General features: G+C 37.3%; 2 protein-coding genes across 4 annotated transcripts; one reads left to right on the forward strand and one right to left on the reverse strand.

The window, feature by feature from the left end:
• Positions 1 to 1,058: 1,058 nt before the first annotated feature.
• On the forward strand, positions 1,059 to 11,821 carry LOC124867377 (interleukin-18 receptor accessory protein-like). 2 transcript variants are annotated; one of them, XM_047363792.1, is made up of 12 exons: positions 1,059 to 1,328; positions 1,429 to 1,630; positions 2,201 to 2,351; positions 2,525 to 2,693; positions 7,268 to 7,333; positions 7,469 to 7,598; positions 7,675 to 7,826; positions 9,544 to 9,681; positions 9,859 to 9,963; positions 10,051 to 10,176; positions 10,255 to 10,370; positions 11,246 to 11,821. In XM_047363792.1, exons 1-12 carry the CDS (start codon positions 1,241 to 1,243, stop codon positions 11,477 to 11,479), a joined length of 1,677 nt encoding a protein of 558 aa, XP_047219748.1. In that variant the 5' UTR covers positions 1,059 to 1,240; the 3' UTR covers positions 11,480 to 11,821. The 2 variants fall into 2 exon arrangements, with proteins under 2 accessions (XP_047219748.1, XP_047219749.1); XM_047363793.1 differs by lacking the exon at positions 1,429 to 1,630.
• A 51-nt stretch (positions 11,822 to 11,872) lies between these two features.
• Positions 11,873 to 17,788, reverse strand: LOC124867378 (PEST proteolytic signal-containing nuclear protein-like). Of its 2 annotated transcripts, none has more exons than XM_047363795.1 (5): positions 17,639 to 17,788; positions 16,362 to 16,588; positions 15,975 to 16,043; positions 15,838 to 15,893; positions 11,873 to 12,843 (listed from the first exon to the last, which is right to left on the reverse strand). In XM_047363795.1, the coding sequence occupies exons 1-5, from the start codon at positions 17,685 to 17,687 to the stop codon at positions 12,735 to 12,737; spliced, it is 510 nt and encodes a 169-aa protein (XP_047219751.1). In that variant the 5' UTR covers positions 17,688 to 17,788; the 3' UTR covers positions 11,873 to 12,734. The 2 variants fall into 2 exon arrangements, with proteins under 2 accessions (XP_047219751.1, XP_047219750.1); XM_047363794.1 differs by having other exon boundaries at positions 16,362 to 16,591; positions 17,639 to 17,754.
• Between the last annotated feature and the right edge of the window lie 1,058 nt (positions 17,789 to 18,846).

The following is an 18,846-nucleotide window of genomic DNA, read 5'->3' on the forward strand; positions in this document are numbered from 1 at the left end:
AATTTTCATTTGTGTTTTTTAAATGTTGACACTCATCAAGGTTTTAGAATCAAATTCTTTTTAAAAGTCCTGTTTCTGGTGTTTCCTCATCCCAGTTCTGTTTCCTCGGTTCTTCAGTCCCTCCCCTACAATAACTGTTGTTCACTTTGCATTTCATTACGGCTTTTACTGATTTTGCCTATTAGTTTTATTTGTTTGTTTTTAATTGCTGTGAAGGACTTTGGTTTACCCAAGTTGCGTCTATGTGAATAAAGGTAGCTTGCCTGATTTACACTAAAAACTCACAGAACAATATTTACCCCCGTTTTCAGTTGATTTTGTCTGTCTGTCTGTGTGTTGGTAACTTTATGTTAAAAGTTACAGACGAATATTTTTCCAGAAGTGTCTTAGTCCAAGGAAGAATCCATAAAATGTTGGTAGTTATTCAGATAATGATCCAGATCCAGGATTTTATTTTTTTATGGCATCAGTGACCCTGCGTTGGGTGGCGGAGTTATGTAGTCTCTGACTGTCTTGTTCAAATTATAGTGATGACTTCATCAGGTATGACTATGTTAATAGTCTGCCCTCCTTCACAAGAACTTCAAACTGACAGTGGAGGTGCAGAAAACTCTGTTCTTATAGATAAATTAAGCAGATTGTCATTAAGTCATTAAGAAACAAGATAGTGCATATTTGCTGCATGGTGTTAGTGTTGTGCTCACATGCCATAATCTTCCCTGATGTATCCTTACATTTTCAGGGAACATCCTCCTATTTATAAAGTATAGAGAATATGTCAGGGATGCAAAAATAACAAGAATGACAAGAGTATTGCATCCTCTAACTTGACTTCACAATGAGGGACATTTTTAATATTTGCATGGTCTTCGCAATGCTTTTTCTTTTAAGATTCTGTGCCTATCTTTAAAAGGATCTCTCAACACCAAAAATGACATCTCCACACCACATGGAGATAGTATTTATATAGGAAGTGGCCACCATGATAAGTTTCATAGAAATCAGACTCAAAAACAAGCAAACAGGAAACAGTGTGTCAACCCACTAAGAGCGCAAGGTGTCCTTTGAAAGTATTACCACAAGATTTATCCCTCTAGCGAGAGTACTAGAACTTTAACGATGAAAAGGAGAAAAGGAGAAAATCCCTAAAGCCACTTCTGGTTAGTCATGAAAAAGATTAGTGAGGTGTAAAGATCTGTGATCAACGGTATCAACAAGCCTGTGGTTTTGGAGAAAGAGCATGCAAACCGGATTTGTTCTATTTTATTTTCTCTTTCCAACTATCTCAGATCAATGCTGTGGGAAAACACAACGGAGGACAAAAGGAGGTATTCATTCAAGCTTTCATCTGCTAAACTGATAATAAAAGGCATAACTATTCATGTGTTGAATGCAGAAATTTATAAATAGCTTGTCTGTATATTTTAGACAAAAATGCAGCTGCAAAACCCATGTCTGCCGATCAGCATTATCACTACAAAGTTGTGGAGGGGGAAGTCTTTGTGATGCCATGCAATTCATTGCATGTGGCGTCACCTATAAAGTGGTTCAAGGCTACTAAAGGCAAAGAATGTGGGAAAGAGTTTGTGGCTGAAATGGAAGATTCTGGAACATACAGCAGCCTCACAGGGTAAATAATGTGGTCATGAATGTATGTGTACGACCCTGATTAAAGCATTCATTTTAACTGAAAGCTATGTCTTAATCAGACCTGTGAAAGACGTTCATTTAGTTTATCACAGTGGAGCACAAAACTTTATAATCAGATGTTAACAGCATAAACCTCTACTGTGGATGTTCGCTTGACGACAGCAGATAATCTGCCTCCATCTCATTCCCACTCCTTACCTTCCTGCTCTGCCAACCATTTGCATATCCTCCATCACTACAGATATGAACCTTCAGCCCAACAGCTTCATATTTTAACTCCATTCACGATATTGCTTGATGAGTTATGACTTTTAGGTTAATATTTTTAAGGTGTTCCTTAAAGCAAATGTTCTATTTATCTGCATACTACAACTGGTCTGACTGGAGTGTTGTTGATCAAATCTATCCATTTTCTAGTGCAACCAATCGAGGCTAATAAGTTGACTGTTAGATCTTATTGCAATTTTGTATCACAACTTCCTGAATGTCAATGGTATTATTTTTTTACTGGGTGATCTTTGGTTAACGTTTCAACTCCCTGTTGTTGCAGATCATACTTGACTCTGCAGGTCATCAATAAAACTAGTTTGAGATGTTTTCAGCCAAATGAGAGCAGTGTGACGTTGCTGGTGGACGCTGGTGGGGAAATCCGCTGTCCTGGGCGTGACTGTTATAACAACACAGCTGTGGTTTGGTACAAGGTGAGGTACATACAAGTGCAAGATAAAAACATTTTACAACATCTAAGACCAATTCCTTGCAGAAACTATTTACATTGGTTTTCCGTGAATGAGGTACTCCTTCAGTGTCATATGGAAAACGTAACATGTTGGCAGATCTCAGCAGAAACTGACTCATGTGTGGATTCTTTCAGAAAAACAAAACTGTATCTGAGCAGTCTAGAATTTCCTGTGAAAACAAAGGGCTGCTACACCTCTGCACAGTCTATGAATCGGACACGGGCGTGTATTATTGTGACAGACAAATAACTGAACAAGGAGTCATGTGGACCTTCAGGAGAGCCGTAAACGTCACAGTGATACGTAAGAGTGTTGCTTATTTCTGTGTTTATTATCTAAAAACCTAATCTTATAGAACTTCATGGTGTTGACTTGTTTAAGTTTAAGATATATTACTTCCAATCCCCCCTTTAAACTAATTTGCTTTGTAGGTCATTTACCTATTGCAGGGAACCACTGTAGTATGCATGTGTTATGCCATAACTACCACAGTGAATCACACTTATGTCAACATTAAAGAAAAAAACAAATCTAAACAGAAGTTTTGATATGTCACTTAGCACCTCTTATGTAGTCCAGACCAGACATACTGCTTGCATCTGTTTTAATAATACATCAAGTCGGTTTTTACCAAATTAGTTACAATTACACTTCTACAAATACAGCCTGTATGAAATCTGTACCCGTGACAAAAATAGTAAAGTTTTTTTTCATGATATTCAGCTTAATTAACAAAAGCAATGAAATAATGACTAATTCTACTTTGCTTGATCAGAAATGCTTTTTCCCTCTTTGAAACATAATTTTCATCACTTTTCCACATGTATGCATACATCACCTCCTCCTACCCTTTCAGACAACGCTTCGTTTAAAGGGTTTCATTCTAAATCAATGTGTGCATCAACTTGTGATCAGGTGCAGAATCATTTGCATAGAATTGTGAATGAGAATGATTATTTCTAATCTAAAAACGTTACAGTTAATGAAATGAAGGGTCATAGGGAAGCATGTGGCATCACCCAAACATTTTATATACTGACACTACTTGAGAGATCTTTTCCTCACAAGTGTTTGTCTTTATTTCCCCACCCCCTGAATAAGTTCACTGAAATCCCCAAAACCATGAGGCTTCTTCTGCGAAAAGTGATTGACTGTTTACATGGTTCCTGGAATCTTTGCTCTGCTGTTGTAGACGTGTAGTGACCAAAAATACACAATGTTGTGGTTAATATACAGATTGACCGTCTAATATACTATACCTTTGTAAATTTCTAAACTCAGGTTTATCACTAAATAAATAGCAATACAAAGTCAGTCCTTAAGTCTGAGGCAGAGGAGAGGTTTCACAAATGCAAGATTCAGTTTTTCCATTGTGGTAATGTGAGCGCTCACGCTGATACATGTGGTTTTCCTTTTCCCACCAGAGTATAGAAGCATTTTCTGCAGTTAAACTCTAATTCCAAGTTCATTTTAAATATGAAACATTCACCCATTTCTTTGCACCAATGTTTTTGATTTTCCAACGTTATGTAACAAACTGTTATTCACAGAACAGAAACAGAATTTATTTTATAACTTTACCGCTTAGAAAAATAATAAACCAAGAGATACAATAGAGTTACTTCATATTATTTAAATCACTCACTGGCCAATTTCTTAGGTACAAGGGTTCAAGTGCTTGTTAAATATAACAGCAAATCAACTAATCTCATGTCAGCAACTCTTTGTTTTTTGACATCTAAATGCATTTTGTTTATGTTCTTGTGGCACTAGTTTATTTGCAGTACTCAGATGGAAAATGGGCAGAGAGAAGGGGGAAGACATGTAGCAAAGGTTCCAAGGCTGAGAATCGAACTATAGCCTCTGTATGTGGGGCGCATGTTCTAGCACTACCTCTCGTTGCCCTGAAACCGTATATAAGTAACTTTGAGCATACCATGGTTGGAGGAGCCAGTCGGACTGGTCTGAATATTTAAGAAACTGCTGATCTAATGGGATTTTAATGAACAATCACTTGTCAGATTTACAGAGAAAAGTCAAAAGGAGAGAAAATATCCAATGAGCTCCAATTGTGTGGACACAAATGCCCGATTGATGTGAAAGGTCAGAATGGGAAGACCGGTTAAGATTGATAGAAAGGTTACACAGTTTAAATAATCACTCATTACAACCAAGGTCAACTACATCACATTGAACATAGAGGCAGATGGGCGGCAGCAGACCACATTGAGCGCCACTAGGTATGAACAGAAAACTGAGACTACAATTTGCAAAGTTTGGCGACTGTCACCTGGTCCGATAAGTCTCGATCTAAGCTGTGGCATTCATATAATAAGGTTAAAATTTGTTGTAAACAACATGAAAGCGTGACTCTATCCTTCCTTAGATTGCACAATCTTGGCTGGTGGTGATGATGTAATAGTGTGGGGGATAATGTTTGGCACACTTTGGGCACCTTACTACCAACTAAGCATGGTTTAAATGCCACAGCCTACTTAAGTATTGTTGCTGACTATGTCCATCCCTTTATGATAACCCCTATCTTCTGATGGCTACTTCCAATAGATAAATGCACCACTCTATTGCAATGACCTCCATGGTCACCAGATCTCTTTTGAACAGAGCACCTTTGGGAAATGATAAAACAGCTTTGCATCTTGGATGTGTAGTCACACAATCTGCAGCAACATTGTTTATTCTATCACTTCATTATGGACCAGAGTTTCTGAGCAATGTTTCTGAAACCTTGTAAAATCTCTGCCTCTAAGACTAAGCTCAGTTCTAAAAGCAAAACTGGGTCCTGGTAAAAGTGAGTGGTGGGTGTTTGCATCAAAAGCCACTGGGTACCAATGACACATAGCCATTACTAGCATGTTCCCTCACAGTGTTAACTGTAAATAATACCTATTTCATTTCTGCGTTTACTTGTCACTGCTGTGAGGAATCCACAAGAGCATTTTACACTCTTTATAACTTCTCTTTTTAAAACAGCTTAATAACTTAGTAACATTAGATCAATGTAATCCTATAACATGCTCACAGAGTTTGGAAACATTTTTATACAAGTTTGTTGTATAATGGGAGTTTTTACTCTCTTTCCTCCCTGTGCACCACCGGGTCCGTTTCTCTCCAGTTCCGAGACCCAACCAGTAAAACCAGTAAAGTGTTTACCTTGTGAAATAATGAGAAATGGTTAATTATAAAATCAAGATTTAATGCCAAAATGATCAGTGTACAGAGTATACAATTGAACAGATAAAGAGTGACATTCACCTTTGGTACCGGGCCCCCCTCAGCCCATCTTAGGGATGAACCAAGAGGAGCAAAGAATGGAGCGTGAGTCCTGCTTTTGTCTATGCCTGTTCTTAACCCTCCTAAAGGGTGTCATCCTCTTCTATCAGTTTATCTTTGACTATGTGTTGCTTCTCATGTGAAATCAACAGTTATGTTGTGTAAGCTGTAGCAGTGAGCGGTGCGGCAGATAAGCAACAAGGGCAGATATATTTAATTAATTAACACCATAATAGTAATAAAAAAAGCAAGTTAAAAATACAAAACTTCTGTTTATTTTTGTGGCTATACTAAAACCCATACAAATGTGATTTACATTCATGTAAAAAAAAAAACAAGGTTTTAATAACAGTCAGTACAGTCATGTGAAAAACTAAGTACATCCTTGCTGATTCTTTGGAATCTAAGAGGGAAAATGGGTGCCAGGTAAAGCCAATTGAATACATTATATTAGCTGAACAATAAGTACGTGTGACCACCTCTTTAAAAGCAGACTGTTTAGTAGTTCAGTGCTCTAGAGCATACAATTAGTGGTAAGGAAGATCTTACAGAACAAGTAGTTGCTGCTCACCAGACTGTAAAGGGTTATTTCTATATAATTATAAATGAATCATTCTACAGAGAGAAAGATTATTTAGTTCAGTTCAGTTCAGACAACTTTATTAATCCCAATGAGTGATACATTTTTAGTCTACCAGTCCATACATTTACCTCTAAGAAGCATCCCCTAACCAAAATCATTAATTAATTGAATAAAAACACAGTATAAGTATCACAAAAGACAATAAAACACACAACAAAAACAAAACCAAAAGCCTTTGAGTTTATTGACTTATGAAAAAAAACAATTCTCCCAAAAATTGACATCCCAGCAAATTCACCCAAGTTTAGACCATGCAATACTTAGAGAAACTACAAAAAAACCAAGAGTTCTACCTCAGACTCTAGAAGCTTTAATTAGCATGTTAAATGAGAAAGTTGATGACAGGACATATAGAAAACAACTAAACAAGTATGGCATTTTTAGAGGGTCTGCCAGAAGAAAGCCTCCCTTCTGTAAAAATAAAATGGCAGCATAAATTAGGTTTGCAAACTTTCATCTGATTGAATGATAACATAAAAACTCCTGCCTTCTGCCCAGCATGGTGGTGGAGGGATGATTATATGGGCGTGTTTGGAGGAAGAATCTCTGTGTTGTAATAGTTCAGGTGAAGTCTAGACCCTCTACAACAATATAAGAGACTGGCAAGAAAATCCCAAAGAAAATGGGTACTTCAGGTTATTGCTACTCAATCTGGTCCTGGCTAATAACGCATAAAGTGTACTGAGTTTTCGTATATGATTTAATGACAGTTACAGAACATCTGTGAAATCTGAACTGGCTTCTCAGATTTCCTGCACAGGAGTCCCAAAGACTGATGAAATTAACAGTATCCTGATTTCTTTCTTTTTGTTTGTTTGTTTTTATATTGGAGAGTTTCTGTCTGTCATAGCAAATTTCATATCTGGTTAATATTACATCTTTTTCTGATCAATCCTTTAACATGCAGAATGAAAATATAACTTTATTTCCTGTTTCCACTCAGCACATTCAAGCTCGTCTCCTGAATTTAAGTATCCTTCCGTTAACATGACAGAGAAGGTTGAGCTTGGTAAGTGCATTTAACCCCTAGGATGCAACTATATGGAATAATATGAAAATAAAATACTACCTTACATTATTGGTCCTATTGTTGCTGTTTTTAAAGCATTTTACACTTTTTTTCAAAACTTTTTTTCTGTTCCAGGTCAGCCTCACACGTTAGAGTGTGAGGTAATCTTTGATGTTGAGGAAAAGATTTCTCAAAAAGTGCAGTGGTTCATGAATTTCGGTGGCGATATACAGAACATGACCCTGCTACACATGGAGCAAGCTCAGTGAGTAAATAAGAGCGATTTGAACTGTACTCACAGTTTTGCATTGAAAGTAGATTAACCTTCTGCTAATTTTCAGAGTAAAGCCAATGTTTCCTAAGGTCGAGGTAACACAGAAATCCATCATAAAAGAAGTGATGCCACAGCACCTGAAGCACACATACACCTGCTTCGCTAGCAATGCTGTCGGAAACAACAGCGTCACAATTAAACTTCAAAAGAAAATGCAAGGTAGCCTTAATGTTCTGCATATGTTATTGATTTTGAGCAGCCATGTTAGAATTATCAGAATTACATTATTGCTGAAATACAGTAGCTCTATATGAAACACACAACAAAACTTGACTCAGCTGCAAAATGTTTACAGTGCTACGAAAAAGTATTTAACCCCATACAGATGTCCTCCTTTACTTGTCTCAGTGAAATGTTTCACATCATCAAAGAAATGTTAATATCAGACCAAACTATTTTAACCTAATACAAGAATGTTTCTAAGTGATTATGTAATTTTGGAGGAAATAGAAAATCTATACAAACTAACCTGGCACTAAGCAGAAAGTAATTCCCACATAGTGGGAACACAAAAACACATTTATCAAGAATCATCTTGATGATCTCCCAGACGTTTAGGAAAATATTTTGTACTGTCGAAACAAAAGAGGAACTTTTTGAAAAGTGCTGTCCTGCTCCATATGGTGCTAAACTAACACAGTATTTCAAAGAAAGAACATCATATCTACAGTCAAAATAGGTGGTAGTGTGATGGTCTGGGTCTGCTTCGCTGCTCAAGGAGCTGGACAACCTGCTGTTATAGATGGAACCATGAGTTCTGCTCTGTAGCAGAAAATCCTGAAGTGGAATGCCCGGCCAGCAGTTTGTGACATTAAACTTAAGCCCTTAGATTATGCATAAGAACAATGATCCAAAGCACATCAGCAAGTCCACCTCTGAATGTCTCAAAAACAAATTAATGTTTTGAAGAGATCTAGTCAAAATATAGACTAAAATCTTATTGAGATGCTGTGATATGACCTTAAACAGATGGTTCATGCTGGAAAACCCTCCAATGTAGCTGATATAAAACATCCCGTAAAGCAGAACTGGCTAAATTTCTTTCAAAAACCTATTGACAGTTATTAAAAACACTTGACAGGTGTTGCTACCATGGGTGGAACAACCAGTTAACAGGTTTAGGGGTATTTACTTTTCCACTAGAGCCAGAAGGACTTTGACCCTTGAATAAATCAAAGCATCATTTGAAACGTTTTTTGTATTTACTCGGGTTACCTTAGTCAGATATTAACATTTGCTTGATGATCTGAAACATTTAAGTGGGACAAGAAAGCAAAAACTATAGAAATCTGTAAGAGGTAAATAATTTTTCACAGTTCTGTGACTTTTTGTTAAAGGAGAAAGAAAGGTATGTTTACAGAGCTCCTGATTGCTCTGATTGTGGAAAGAGAGTTTGTTTAGTTTATATTTTAATAAAAGAAATTGCATACACATTTATATACTGATTGATCTAGAAAATGTAATATTGGACTGAGCCAAACAGTGCCTACAAGCAGACATTTTTATTAAGTATTAATATAATATTAATATTATTTAGTGTTAAGATAGCTGCACAAAACTGAAACTGTTATTATCAAAACTATTAATGCAGGGTTGCAGTTATTTTTCTCTCCAAAGATAGAAAATTAATGTGAGGGGAATCATAACAGAAAAGTAATTAATCAAAAATCTTTACATTTTTGATCATTTGTTTTTTATATATACTTTTATTAGCAAAAATTGATAATATATCCTGTCAATTATTTCTAATCTATATATCATTTATTAATATATAGATTAGTTTCCAAAAAAAAAGTCCCTTAGTTTGTCTGATTGCATGTTGTAATAAAGCTAGACAGTAATACAATTTGTGAATGTGTGTGTCATTTTCTTTCAGTAAAATGGCCATCACTGGTTGGCTATCCCTTTGCCTGTTTTCTGCTGGTAGCCGGACTGGGAATCATCGTGCATGTCAAGTGGCTGGAATTACAACTAATCTTCAGGTCCCACTTCCAGTTTGGAAAACTCGATGGAGGTCAGAAAACACATACACACACACTGCATGCTATGGCGTTTTTGTCTGACATTGTACAATCTCACTCTAGTGAGCCATGCAACTTAAAGCAGTTTTCTGATAACACCATGGTGCTTATCATAAAGATGGTTTGTTTTAACTTTTATTTTAGTCTTTATATCCTTTCTTACCTTGCAGAAGAGAAACAATTTGACATTTTTGTGTCATACGTGTGGACGGTTCCATCAGTTGAGGAGGCAAATGGTTTGTCCCCTTCTTCCAAACCTTACACTGAAACAGGAGGTATAGGCCAGTATGCATTATATCATGGTTCTGGCTCAGTATTTAAAGTTAATAAAGCAAGTCATTTCTTGTCTTCTTCGCTGACAGGATGTAAATCTAACATGAAGATGCAGAGCAGTGAGGGACCAATAGAAAAGCTGCTACCACAGGTGTTAGAGAACCAGTGGGGGTATCGTGTGTGTCTGCTGGAAAGGGACATACTTCCAGGAGGAGGTGATAGATAAACACAAATCTGATCCTATTTCCACAAAGGTTACTGGTGTGTTTTAATTATTTGATTTTGCCTTCCAGCTTACACAAACGATGTGGTTCTCACAATAAACAGCAGTCGAATGCTCATCTGTGTCCTGTCGGCTGAATATTTCGCCAACAGTAATGCTGTGTTTGTACTGGAATCAGGAGTCAAGGTAGGCCAGCGCTTTTCAGAACGCAGAGGTATAGTCTGTTTCTTCAATGTATACTCTAGAGAAAACTGGAAAAAACAACTAAAATAGAAACTCTCTCAAATAACAAAAAATGAAGTCTTTCATGGGGTAGTCTGGATATTTTTAAGTGTTTTTAAGTGTTATCAGCTGTCAGTATTTTGTCTTTTGAAAACCGTCTGAAAAACCTGCTTGGGGGAAACAACATAAAATGACCTGATATCATTTGGTGCACTGATGCAGCTTAGTGCAGATGGGAAAGTAAATGAAATATGACATTTTTCTGACTCTTAGTGTACAGGTATATGTTTACAAGAATCCAAATATGTAACAAAGGATTTATTAATAAATGAAATACATTATTAAAAGTTATACTAAAACTGGTAAATTTGTGCAAAATGACTAAATCAGCTCTATAGGTCAAATGAGCAACAAATTATGCTTTTGCACAATTATTCAAAAAGTTTGAGTTCCTCCTAACATTTGTTTTTACATATTTATGGATAATTCTCATTTGTTTATGCATATTTAAAAAAAAATAATGGTGTCAAACCCACGCCTACAAAAACACTTTTTGGGTTTCAGAAAACCAATTTCTTTTTAGTGTCATCTACGTTTCTCTAAACTTTGTACCCTTTCAAAAGACAAAACCATCATGTTTTAGAAACCGTGATTCGATGCAAAATACATCAAAGAGCTTGTTGTCATTTTATTGCTGTTTTGGTATAAACTGAAACCAAGAACAATGCACAACAAAAACCACTGGGAACGCTTAGTAGTTTCTAAATGGTTCAGTTGAACGCTGATTTATTGTAAAATCATTTTAAGCTCAATGACTTAAACTTCTTCCACATCTTTAGGCTCTACTGCAAATGTCTGCCCCCAAGATGCTATTAATATGGACCGGTGGAACCTCTTCATCTTTCATCCAGCCAGAACCCCCACTTCCCAAACTGGTGCAAAGAGCCTTGAAGGTGCTCCCCAGTCTGCAGACGAGCACAGACACATCTCCCACGGCCATCAGAAGCTTCTGGACCTCTTTGCAGAAAGCCATGCCAGCTCATGGAGCGAGACTGGCTTCACAAGAAAACTGAGATATGGGAAACATTTTCCCTCACAAGAACTCCCACCCATTATTCATGTTAGGATTTTAAAACCTCTGGTAATCACAGACTTTACTAAAACTGTAAGTCTAAAGTTGGATCTGAATGAAAAAATGTCTCCATGGTGACAGAGATGCAAACTCACCAAGTGTTCATTTTAAATGCCAGAAAAAAAGTAATTTTCCATCTGTAGCATTTTGTCAGTTTAATCAAATTTCCATCAACTCTGCAGCTTAATACTATAGAAAAAAAATCTAATGTACACCAATAAGATGTAGTAAATCAGGATTTCTCCTATTGCTGTCTGCAATAAATAACTGACAGAAACACGTGAATCATTTGTCTATATTCAAGAAAAATGACTGACACAAAAACAAGACTATAGTAGGTGTTGATATATTTTATTTGGGGGTGTCTGAACAATTGTTAGTTAATCCACAAAAAAATCTAAAATGTATATTTTGGGAAAAAAGTTTTAGGCACAAAATTTGTCAGTGAACTTATGAAAAAGTACCTAAAATGCAACCAAGAAAGTGTGAATGGGAGCAATTTTAGTTTTAAATATTTCACAATAGAGAGACCGACTGAAAGCATGACAAATAAACCACGTTTTGACTGCACGTTTGCCAGTTTGACAGAGGCAGAAGAAAAAAGCTCTGTCACTCGTAGGTGACAGAGCTGCTGAAAGCAAAAGGCTCTGCAATAATGGTGAGAAACTAAATTCAAAAAAGAAATGCATTTGAAAAACAAAAACACCTACATTTAATACTTAAACTCACGGTCTAGTTTGTGGATCAAAAAATAAAACGTCGTCACTATGTACATTTTTACATTAACATCAGACAAGCAACGTGCTTGTCAGGATCAAACCAAACCATTTGAAGGAGGGAACAAGAAAGTCACAATGACAGCATGAGGATAGCAACTATCTCAGTCATCCAAACAGCCAACAAAGAGCAAGACGAAGAAAAAGTTTAAAATTATTTTCTGGCTACCACATTTACCAGTCCGCATGTCTAGAAACAAGAGGTGCTTGACGATTTCTCCTTAGAGTTAGGATAGACCTTTTGTGGTTAGAAGCGTAAACACGTTAGAAGGCTGAAGGTAGTCTTCATCGCATGCCCACAGAGTTGATGAGCTGTACAAACCGAGGCTACAGCGAGAAAAATGAGCCTTCGAAGATATCCGACAATGTTAACCAGTATAAAACTCTCCATTGGTGACATTATTTTGTGGTAGTGATTTACTATTTGTCAGACTGGGACTTCATCTTCCTCTCCCAAAGTTTCTGATTATCAGAGAAGCCCTGCTTGCCTTTGTTGAAGGAGTTAGGGCCTGCAGATGTTGGTGTCTCTCTGAAAAGAGAATGTCTTTATCATTTTAAATCAAAGTGAAAACAAATCTACATGCTGTTGAAACCAGATGTTTACATACACCTTATAAAAAGACGTTTTTTGACATTAAATCGACAAACCTTTTTCTTTTTTAAATCAGACTGAAAGTTATTTCTACTTGCTAAATGTAATATGAAGACTGCCTTTTAAAATGACCAATTTCCGCCTAAGTTTTTACTTTATGGTTGCTACTACACCATCTTCAAACATCCCTACATAAACATCATGCTACTCCTGAGATGATTGTTTGAAACTATCAAGCTTCTCCCTCACTTGTGTTTCCAACTGCAGCTACGGTCTTCCTGGCCAAACGTTTTTACGTTAGTTTCATCAAACCACAGGACATGTCTCCAAACATTAGGGTCTTAGTCCCTGAGTGAATTTGCAAACTGCAGTCTGAGTTTTTTATGTTGCTTTTGAAGTAATAGCTTCTTGCTTGCTGATTTGGTCTTTCCGTCCATGTTGGTACAGGACTACCTTCACTGTGCATAACACTGTCAGCAGCTTCAGAAAGAATTTTCACAAAGTTTTTTACTTTTGTTCTTGGGTTTATCTGCACATTCTGTATCAAAACATGATAATCTATGTGATATGGAACGTGTCTCCTTCTAGAACAGCATTATAGTTGGATATTTCGTGCCGCTTACACATGCAATAAACATGGCACTTCCAGTAATTTAAAACTTTTTCCCAAGGCTGAAACAGACTTGTGGAGGTCCACGGTTCTCCTCCCTCCATCTTGCATCATTTCTTTGGATTTTTCCATGATTTCCACTGAAGGAAGCAGTTTGGCTTAAAATTCATTCCCATGTGTGCTTTTAACTTGCCTCATTTTTTACAAGTAAAACCCACAAAATGCTTCACAGAAGCAAAAAACTACTGCCGACAGAGACATCTGAATCAAAAAGACACATGCAACTAAAGCCGTTCACGTCTTCAAACAGAGGAAAAAATAAATACAGAGATGAAATCTAAGCAAAGATGGAGGCAATGCATTGAACAACTTAAGACGCATGACTTTACAAGATCAGCCTCCACTGAACATCATCATTGGGGCGATCCTAAATTGTAAATAGGCAAAGCAGTCTCAGCATATGTACATTTTTGGATTTAAAGTAATAAAAATTAGCACTTTCAATATTCTTGATTTGACAGTAGTAGACATTACAGGTCCTTCTCAAAATATTAGCATATTGTGATAAAGTTCATTATTTTCCATAATGTAACAATGAAAATTTAACATTCATATTTTAGATTCATTGCACACTAACTGAAATATTTCAGGTCTTTTATTGTCTTAATACGGATGATTTTGGCATACAGCTCATGAAAACCGAAAATTCCTATCTCACAAAATTAGCATATTTCATCCGACCAATAAAAGAAAAGTGTTTTTAATACAAAAAACGTCAACCTTCAAATAATTATGTACAGTTATGCACTCAATACTTGGTCGGGAATCCTTGTCAGAAATGACTGCTTCAATGCGGCGTGGCATGGAGGCAATCAGCCTGTGGCACTGCTGAGGTCTTATGGAGGCCCAGGATGCTTCGATAGCGGCCTTTAGCTCATCCAGAGTGTTGGGTCTTGAGTCTCTCAACGTTCTCTTCACAATATCCCACAGATTCTCTATGGGGTTCAGGTCAGGAGAGTTGGCAGGCCAATTGAGCACAGTGATATCATGGTCAGTAAATCATTTACCAGTGGTTATGGCACTGTGAGCAGGTGCCAGGTCGTGCTGAAAAATGAAATCTTCATCTCCATAAAGCTTTTCAGCAGATGGAAGCATGAAGTGCTCCAAAATCTCCTGATAGCTAGCTGCATTGACCCTGCCCTTGATAAAACACAGTGGACCAACACCAGCAGCTGACACGGCACCCCAGACCATCACTGACTGTGGGTACTTGACACTGGACTTCTGGCATTTTGGCATTTCCTTCTCCCCAGTCTTCCTCCAGACTCTGGCACCTTGATTTCCGAAAGACTTGCAGAATTTGCTTTCATCCGAAAAAAGTAGTTTGGACCACTGAGCAACAGTCCAGTGCTGCTTCTCTGTAGCCCAGGTCAGGCGCTTCTGCCGCTGTTTCTGGTTCAAAAGTGGCTTGACCTGGGGAATGCGGCACCTGTAGCCCATTTCCTGCACACGCCTGTGCACGGTGGCTCTGGATGTTTCTACTCCAGACTCAGTCCACTGCTTCCGCAGGTCCCCCAAGGTCTGGAATCGGCCCTTCTCCACAATCTTCCTCAGGGTCCGGTCACCTCTTCTCGTTGTGCAGCGTTTTCCGCCACACTTTTTCCTTCCCACAGACTTCCCACTGAGGTGCCTTGATACAGCACTCTGGGAACAGCCAATTCGTTCAGAAATTACTTTCTGTGTCTTACCCTCTTGCTTGAGGGTGTCTATAGTGGCCTTCTGGACAGCAGTCAGGTCGGCAGTCTTACCCATGATTGGGGTTTTGAGTGATGAACCAGGCTGGGAGTTTTAAAGGCCTCAGGAATCTTTTGCAGGTGTTTAGAGTTAACTCGTTGATTCAGATGATTAGGTTCATAGCTCGTTTAGAGACCCTTTTAATGATATGCTAATTTTGTGAGATAGGAATTTTGGGTTTTCATGAGCTGTATGCCAAAATCATCCATATTAAGACAATAAAAGACCTGAAATATTTCAGTTAGTGTGCAATGAATCTAAAATATATGAATGTTAAATTTTCATCATGACATTATGGAAAATAATGAACTTTATCACAATATGCTAATATTTTGAGAAGGACCAGTATTTGGGTAATCCCAACTGATGTAAAACAGGAGGTTTGTACTCCTTTAATTTTACACAGTAAGAAAAAAAAAAGTTAGCTGTCTTTTTAAAACGGTGTATGTAAACATTTGTGGGAAAAAAAAAAAATCAAAAAACGGATCTATTCAAACAAAAACGGGAAACTGTCACAGCGTTTGTACCTCCCAATGTTCTTCATCCTCATCTTTGCTTCTGGAGGCATTTCTTCTGGTTCACTCTATACAACAGAGGAAGCTAAAGTCAGATACAGATCCTCCTTTTCCTTCCTTATGACATTACTGTGTGTGTGAGTACTTACATCGTCATCTTCATTAAAAACAGATACCAGCTTTTTTGGAGGAAGTGATGGTGCCGTCTCTTTGGGTTTCTAGAACATGTCAGGGACACAAAAGAGCAACGAAAGTAAAAATGCACAGCAAGGCAGCATCCTTCCTTCTTGTTCTGTTAAATGACTTAAAGATCCCCTCATATTTAGCAATAGGTAACCAAAATAAATTACATAAGTTCGGGTTGCTTCAAAACTCAGAAACACTGAGGAATACAATGAATTTATCTTTATAAACTCAAAGGCCTTGGATTTTAGCAAGTTCATTTTATGCTGTTCTGCAACTACTTTTAAACAAATAAAAAGACTTCTTTCTAGTAAATTTTTGTATTCTGTAAATGCACAATGCATAACACTTACCGTTGCTGCTAGTTTGATAGAAATAGGGTTTGATTTCTTCGCCATCTTACTGCCCATGCTGAAGCCAATTTTGGGGGTTTTGCAAGGTGCTGGTTGGTCTGCTGACAACTGGTCCTCATCTTCAGGGGTAAGATGGTGAGATGTGCGTTTGACAGCAGTCCCATCTCCCCCCCCAGTGCTACAAGAGACAGGCTTAGTTTTCACTCTGTCCTCCTCCTCCTGTGGCCCTGCTTGAGGCAAGACAACTCACCAAGGTGAACAACGGCTTTGTGGGATGCAGGAGTGTTCAAAGCTACCACTTATGTTCTTGTTTACTAAGAAATCAGATTGCAAATTTGGTGTATGAGTGTCACAGTTAAGGGGAGTAGCCGTCGAAGTAAAGTTTTCACCAGTGATGAAGCCAGCAACATAGCCAGAAAAATAAAGATATTGCAAACTATAACGACATATACTGATATAATTATTAAGTCACTGCAGCTCCTGATGTGACCATACTAGTCAAACTATTCAGATAGATCCATTTAGGTAAAACAATTAAAACGCCTTTACACAGAATCAGTCAGGCCCTGTGCTTTAGATCAAGGTGGTCATAATAAACAGTGTACACTGCATGTTTTACTTAAAACAGAAATAACTGGAAGTAGGTCAACTCAGACACTAACCAAATAGATGACTGAAGGGCTAATATTTAATTACGTGATCTATTATGCTGTGACCTTTAAAACAAACTTAAAAACTACTCCATATAAAAAAAAAAACAATAGTATTCAAAAGTGAGTGAAGCTTCTTGTACCTGCATGTCTAGCCATCACTAAATCAAACGGTAATTTGAGTCTCTACCACTTGTCTTGCATTAAAAGGTCCACCTGTGCAACATCTCAGAACAATGAAAGTCAGATTTAACCTGAACCTGCAGTATTACTAGATAAGCGACTTAATGTGCTAAGTTAGCCACGGCTAGCATCTTTCGTTTCAATTAGCAGGGAAACAAATCAACAAGACACTATAGTTTCACAAACTCGTGTCAGTGGTCAGTAATTCGCTCCGTTAATTATTTGTAAACTCATTAATATACTTCAATTATCGCCACAGGTAGCCGTAATCCTGCATTACTGGTACTAGCATTAGCCAGCTAAAGCTAACATGAAGTCATCTCGTTGAAGTTCACCAAGCGCCTTCTTTTAGTTCGAGCTTCTTTTGTGCAAATAGATAGAACATCCACATAACATTTAACAGTTTTAACTACGTTTTAAACATCAAAAAAGGACATGTATCACCTCCGTCGTCGGAGCTATTTTTCCTGTTGGGCTTGTTATCCGCCATCATCTTTCTCTGGTGAAACTCGCAGTTGTCGGTGAGTGCCGCTAGGGGTTTTTAGGCGCTGTTTGCCCATTTCGCATTTTTCGTAAACAAAATAATAAGAAGAAGAAGCGCAAGAATTGACAGCCCACTCCAACAAACAGTACTGGAGACAGAAATTAGAGAAATGCTGTTAGATTTGCGAAGAACACATTTATCAATAAATTACTGGCCAAATCTACAAGGCAATAACCCGGATCATCCAAAACGTGACATCTTAAAGTCATGCTGGGAAACAGAAAAAATATATATATTTTAAAAGTTTTGGATGGCTCATTGGAAAGATGACGGAAGAATTTCAAATACAAAATGTAGAAATAAGTCCGACACTACCTCTACCTGTTATACTACCCTAGATTTTACCATAGGCAAAATATTTGTAGATCAAAATACAATAAAGGAATATTTATACAGTTATTATCAGTTCTTTCAGATTTATACAGATGAATCGAAAATAAATGGAAAAATAGGAGTGGCAGTCATGGTACCAGAGTTTCAGGTGGGGATTGGAAAACGAATCACAAATGGTTTATCTGTATATACAGGAGAAATGTTAGCAGTTTTAACTGCAGTACAGTGGGTGGAGGACATTAGACCATTAAACAATAATTTGTTCAGATTCGAGCTCTGTATTAATGAGTCTAGAACATAATCATTTAGATAGCAGGCCAGATATTTTATTAGAAATACAACTTACATTATTCAGAATACAAACAATGAGTTTAACAATAGCATTTGCTCATATTGGAATTAATGGAAATGAAATGGTCAGATAGGATGTTTAAGAAGGCAACTTATAATCATATAAATTTTACAGTTTATATCAATAAATTAGAGGCAAGGAGGATTATTAAACAAACACTGAAGAAATAATGGCAGAAAAGGTGGGATAGGGAAAATAAAGGAAGATGGTTTAACATAATAAAAAAGTCAGTCGGAGAAATAAGAACTGGAAGAAGGAGCGGAAAGGAGGAAATGATAATAACAAGACTAAGATTAGGACATACAGGACTGAACAGTACACTTTTTAAAATATTAAAGCATAATGCAGGAAAATATGACCACTGTCATATTAGTTCAGTTTCTGTGGGTGCCGGGACATGTGGGGATCAATGGGAATGAAAAA

This window comes from Girardinichthys multiradiatus, chromosome 4 (genome assembly GCF_021462225.1).
Source record: "Girardinichthys multiradiatus isolate DD_20200921_A chromosome 4, DD_fGirMul_XY1, whole genome shotgun sequence".
In the NCBI taxonomy this organism is placed as follows: domain Eukaryota; kingdom Metazoa; phylum Chordata; class Actinopteri; order Cyprinodontiformes; family Goodeidae; genus Girardinichthys; species Girardinichthys multiradiatus.

Coding starts and splice junctions, on each gene's coding strand:
- LOC124867378 (XM_047363794.1), bottom strand. CDS start 17,687: ATGATGGCGGATAACAAGCCCAACAGGAAAAATAGCTCCGACGACGGA. Junction 16,044..16,361: donor CTATCAAACTAGCAGCAACG/GTAAGTGTTATG, acceptor GACATGTTCTAG/AAACCCAAAGAGACGGCACC. Junction 15,894..15,974: donor TTTTTAATGAAGATGACGAT/GTAAGTACTCAC, acceptor TCTGTTGTATAG/AGTGAACCAGAAGAAATGCC.
- LOC124867377 (XM_047363792.1), top strand. CDS start 1,241: ATGCAAACCGGATTTGTTCTATTTTATTTTCTCTTTCCAACTATCTCA. Junction 7,827..9,543: donor ACTTCAAAAGAAAATGCAAG/GTAGCCTTAATG, acceptor ATTTTCTTTCAG/TAAAATGGCCATCACTGGTT. Junction 10,177..10,254: donor GGACATACTTCCAGGAGGAG/GTGATAGATAAA, acceptor TTTGCCTTCCAG/CTTACACAAACGATGTGGTT.